The 5579-nt window shown below is 39.6% G+C and overlaps 1 protein-coding gene across 2 annotated transcripts in view; it reads right to left on the minus strand.

The window, feature by feature from the left end:
* Positions 1-591: 591 nt before the first annotated feature.
* The window catches only part of MIER1 (MIER1 transcriptional regulator), a 57815-nt gene continuing 52827 nt past the window's right edge, over positions 592-5579 (minus strand). For both annotated transcript variants that reach the window (XM_019528424.1, XM_019528423.1), the window contains exon 13: positions 592-3913. In XM_019528424.1, coding sequence (XP_019383969.1) covers positions 3591-3913 — 323 coding nt within the window. In that variant the 3' untranslated portion in view covers positions 592-3590. The remainder of the gene's footprint in view (positions 3914-5579) is intronic.

Genomic DNA, 5579 nt, shown 5'->3' on the forward strand with positions numbered 1-5579 from the left:
CCCCCCCCCCCCCCCCCCGAGGGAGGTGGCTTGGGTTCTGTTGGAGAGGCAGGGTCCCTGGCCCACATCTGCCTCTACCCCATGCACAATCTGCAAGTGCCCCACATAACCCTCCCAGGAGTATGCAGTGGCAGGCAGTCAGAACCCTCTACCGCCCGCCCCCCTGGCTCCGTCCTGCTCTCTGCCCACCCTACAGCCACGCATTCCCTCCCTAGCCCTGGACCCCAAGCACCACTCCAGCTCGACAGTGCCCCCAGCCCAGCATAACTCCCTCCTGCCCACTCTCACTATGGGGGGCCTCAATCCCCACTCACTCCCCCCCCACTCTGACTTACCTGCGGGGAGCTGAGGGAGGTGCTCTCTATGCTTCCTGATCACCTCCTCCTGCTCCCCCCAGCCCTTGCAGGCTGGAACTCTGCCACTCTTCAAGGGGAAACCCGCTGCTTCTCACGTTTTTTCCTCCTTTAAAGAAGAAAATCAGGCTTTTGCCGACTTTTCCCATACTGAATGGAAAACCAGGATCCCTGCTAATGACTCAAATCCAATCAATTCAAGAAAACGAAAAAACTCAGTTACTCTTTACACAGACAATATGTTTAAAAAAATATTTTAATAAGCTTTTCCAGAATTGCAGACAGGGAAGGGGGCAGGATAAGGGAATTACTAACAGTGCAAAATTACTATGCGTGAAAAAAATGTATAAAAACTAATTTGTAAATTTTTTTTTCTTCTTAAAATATCACTTCAAATCCTTTAAAAAGCCCAACAAAGGTTTGTTCTGTTGAACTGCATTTTCTGTTTAGGCTGCACTCTTAAAGCACTTCATGAAAACAGGACATTTGATCCAGCTGGATGCATCATGATAGGGCTTGAAAAAATATACACAAGTGTCTACATGCAAGTTGCTGTCTTTTCAATGCAGTTTGGACACGAGTTTGCATGTTTTTCAGTTCCAAAACTGCACCAAACATTTCTTGAACAAATTCAAAGTTACTATATTTCTAGAATTTTAAATAGTTCTAGTAGTGCAATGACTTATCAAGTTATAGTGGCTGCATTTTGAAGAACATGAACGAAATATAGTATAAAAACACACCTGCATAAACAAAATGCAAATTATAATTAAATATTTCTTAAAGAACAGCTGAGCATTACATATTATTTGCTTATGGAATGTCAGGTCTCTTTCAGGTATACCATAAAGAGGTAAGACTAAAAACAAAGCAACATTTCTGAAAATATACACAGTGCCATATTTTACACACAAGCCTGAGACAATTTACTTATAAACTTTCCTATAAAAATTTCTGCAAGTACTTTCACCTTGCAAACAAAAATGTTTAATATAATAAATTGAAAATATGACTCTGATTGAAGTTCCAAAAATTTTGAAAAGCACTGCACTACACTCCTGCTGAAACTTTCCAAGTGGGCATCTTTTGATATAAGGCTTGGATTTCCATTAACCAACCAGATTTCCAAATTGACAATTTCTTTCTAAAACAATCACTCCACAAGATTAATGCAGGCCATAGATTATATGACTCTTACTTATGCCTCTTGGTATAAACTGCTATGTACTTCTAGGTAGGTTAATGTCAGCTTGTCAACTCCTAATGCCAGCTGAGCCAGTAAAAACTTACCACCCAAATTTGGGGCAGGGCGGAGGGAAGAGGGGAAGATGATGATAAATAGGCTAATATCCAATATAAAAATCAATGGAGTCAAATCAGATTTTAATTTGCCTCTCAACTTGGGCTCCTGATCATTAACAAAAAAGCAGAAGATTGACTTAGAAAAACACATGACTTCAGTAATGTGATAATCAAGCTACTTTAAAGACATGTGACCCTAAATTTCCAAAAGAACCTCACAAGAGCAGTATACAAACTTATAAAGAATATTTTAACAGAAATAACAGTATGTTTCTAAAACCACAGGCATACAGGAAAACAGGTTTTAGATTACACAAACAGGACATTATTTCCTATGCTTTTTAAACCAGATTGTGTGCAGCTGTGGCTATAAAGGTACTGTAACATTTGTAAAATTACTACTTCACAGACAAACCTCCACCTCAACAAAGTCCAGACCTTTATTGGGCAGGCTAGTAAGAACAGAATCAGCATCCTCCCCTACGGGCAGGGGTTTTACGTTCTAGCACCCGCTCAAATATAGTTACCAATACCTACCATTACCTCTTACATATATACATACATATATATGTGCTGTACCAACTCTTTACACAGACACTGCACTGCTCCTGGTTCCACTGAAACCATCAACACGTTTTCAGTGGTGCAAAAGCCAGGCCCATAGTAACCAGCTGTGTACTCATTCCTAACCTAGGCAACCAGATCCATCGATCCATTCCTTCTCTCTGCTGTGCTCAATGAAATGTACAAGATGTATTAAAGATAAATCAATGATAATATAATACCTGACCTTAGCTAACAATGTTTAGTATATTTAGGCATTTGGCTGACATTACGCTTTTGTCTTAATCTCAAAAATAAACCTTGAAAATGTATAATAAAAGCAAGAGAATTTGTGCAATAAAAGCATCATGCTTATTCCAACGTTCTAAAAGTCACTATGTGTCATAAGACAGAAATTTGAAATCAGATTCTCATAATTATATGACTATTTTAACCATCCTTATAACAATTTTAATCATTTACTGTTTTCCAAGAAGAAAACATGACTTGGTAATTACATAAACAAATTATTTTTGTGGTTTTTTTTTTTAGAAAAAGTCTTTAGCAAAATAAAATGAAGCTGACATTAGACTCAGAATATCACTTCTTTCATAAAAGTTTACCAACTATACAAGTTAAGAAAATTATACAAGCTTTTGTTTTAAGAAAGAACAGCTCAATCAAGACATAGGTACTGTAAAAATCTTTCAAAGGCTACAAAGAAATCTGGAAAAATACAGAATGTATTTCTTTAGCCCAGATAAGAATATGGAAAGACATCATTGATGTCAACAATTTTACATATGCAAACCGGACTTGGTTTATTATGGTTTAAAACTTCTATATATAAAAATAATTGTGCTCATAACTTTCAGGATTCATAGGGGTTCCTTAACAATTGGAAAACACTTTTCTTCATTTAGAACATTTAACTCCACACCCATTTCAATACACCTTTTGGAATTCTAAATGTCACTATCCTCTTGTGACAATCTATAATTCAGTCCAGCTCTCCTCTTTAAAAAGTAAAATTTGTATAGCAGAGCAAAGCTTAAGTAATTCTGCAGAAGAACGTGTATATGTTTTCTTGGCACATTAAGCCAGAAATGTGTTCACTATACACATACCATGACCAATTTGTTTCTTAGGTGTCTGATGGCAGTTATGCAGTTGCCAGACCTTTGTTAACAGTCAACAGCTCTGTCAACGAAAAAGTTCTCCTACAGCATGTCAGCACTGACAAATGAGTTATCAGAACTTAGGGGCCAAAAGAAAGGTAAGAAAATCTCAACAGATTATTGCCTGGAATTTGATTCTGTCAGGTAACCCATCAACCCTGAAAATTTTACACGTCCCAGAATTTACTCCAAGGAATAAAATCAGCTCTCATATTCAGTCATCCAATGTTCCCAGTTCTTCAAACTTCCCATGCGAGATTGTTTCTTGGAAAACTTCAGAAGAACCTGGACTTTCTTTTCCATTGCTGTTGATTCTTCTCCTCTTCACCGGTCTTTCACCTTTTTCTTCAAAATCATTTTCATTTCTTGCTGTTGAATGAGTGAGTTTAGGGTCAGCAGAAAGGTTTTCTGTTTCATAACCATTTGTATCCAGGTCTGTATGAGATGTCTTCTTGCCACTCACTGGTCCATTTACATGCAATCCTTCCATTTTTATTTCATCCTTACTTATCTCACCTGGTCCATTGGTGGATACTCCTGCATTACAAAAGAAATTAAAATTAGATTTCTAAGCATTTGATAATAGATAAGTAAAAGGAAAGTTTAACTGGTTTCCCAAACCAAAATACTGATCTTGGATATCAATATCTTTAATGTCACAAATTACCCATTGACTGGCATGCCAAGATGTCCACTCCTGAAAGCCTGTGTAAGCTACAGCAGGTATACAGATATAAGAACATCCTACAGAATTTAGTAATACCACAATTTTTCTGGACAATTAAACTTCACACAGCTTTATACAATAAATCTACTTTGGATATATGTAGGTAAGGGACAGTGACTTGAAAATGAGAAAAATACACTTATCCTCTGGGTTTGAGAGGCTGTCAAGTCCATCCTACGTGGTGCAGATAACCTGATGGTCAGTGTTGCATTGCCATGTTGCAGTGGAATCTTACTATAATTTTCCTCACTTCTTCTCAATGTTACTTAGCAGGGGATGTAATGACAACCTGATTTCTCTAACTTCCCATAGCTTAATGCAGTCTAAGACTTGGCAAAGAATTTTTAACCACGAGTCATTGATAACCCAAATTTAAAATGTACTTTATGATGAAAAGTTGTGTCATGTTGTCCATCGCAGGATTCCAGATCAAACCTATGCTATTTATTAGGGCTGTGCAAAACGGCACCATTCCGTTTGGCCTTGAGTTTTGATGGTTGACGGAACAGTGTTTTGTCTCGAATTTCAGTTAGAGTCGAAACAGCTGTTCCGTTGCGTTGAAACAGAAAGGCTGTTTCGATGCTGTTTTGACTTTCGCTGGTGATGGGGAGTCAGATCACGCCAGGGGCAGGATGCAGCCCAGCTGGGCTGCTTTCCCGTCCCCCGTGCTACATCCCAGGCTGCCTCCCGCCCCCAGCACAATGTGGCATGGGAGAACAGCTGGGCTGCCTCCCGCCCTGGTGCAATGTAGCGCTGGGGACGGGGAAGCTGCCTCACTGCCTCCTGCCGGATCTTGTGCTGGGGGTGGGAAGTAAGCCCAGCTGGACTGACTTCCCATCCCCAGCCTATGGTTGAAACGTTTTGACTTTTGAAACATTTTGACCAGCCCTGTTTTGTTTCCAGGCGATTTCAACAGCCTTTGTTTCATTCTGATTTTGCTGTTTCGACCTTGAAATTGGTCGAAAGTGTCGGAACAAAACGGCCGGCAAAATTTCGCAAAGCCCTGCTATTTATAAATATATATTATTTTAGTTGCCAGCCTTTCCAGCTCAACTTGGGTTCTAAGGGTGCCTAAGTTGTAACACCTAACTTTTAGGTACCTAAACTCTAGAATGGAATCCAAAATCCTGTGCTAAGCATTGACACTCCTTATATAGCATTTGGTAAGTTAGAAGCCTTGAAGAGGCAATTCATGTCCTGCTCCAAGACCGAACAGGAAACCACCTAAAGTCAGCATGCTCAGTGAAGCTGCCAAGTGCTAGAAGTCACTGAAGACAGGTGTATCTTAAATTCTGTTACTCAGAGCTGGAGGAAGGCACCTCTTCCAACTCAGGTTCCACAGCCTAGAGACATCTCTTGAATGATCCAAATGAAACAGCAGTGGTTGTACCACCCTTTTGTGGCCCAATAGTTGGTACAATAGCCTTGAATGTCATAAGCTTGACCAGGAATTCTTGGGTCAGCTCACCGAGGTAG

This window comes from Gavialis gangeticus, unplaced genomic scaffold (assembly GCF_001723915.1).
Source record: "Gavialis gangeticus isolate Ggan-Ray unplaced genomic scaffold, GavGan_comp1, whole genome shotgun sequence".
Taxonomy (NCBI): domain Eukaryota; kingdom Metazoa; phylum Chordata; order Crocodylia; family Gavialidae; genus Gavialis; species Gavialis gangeticus.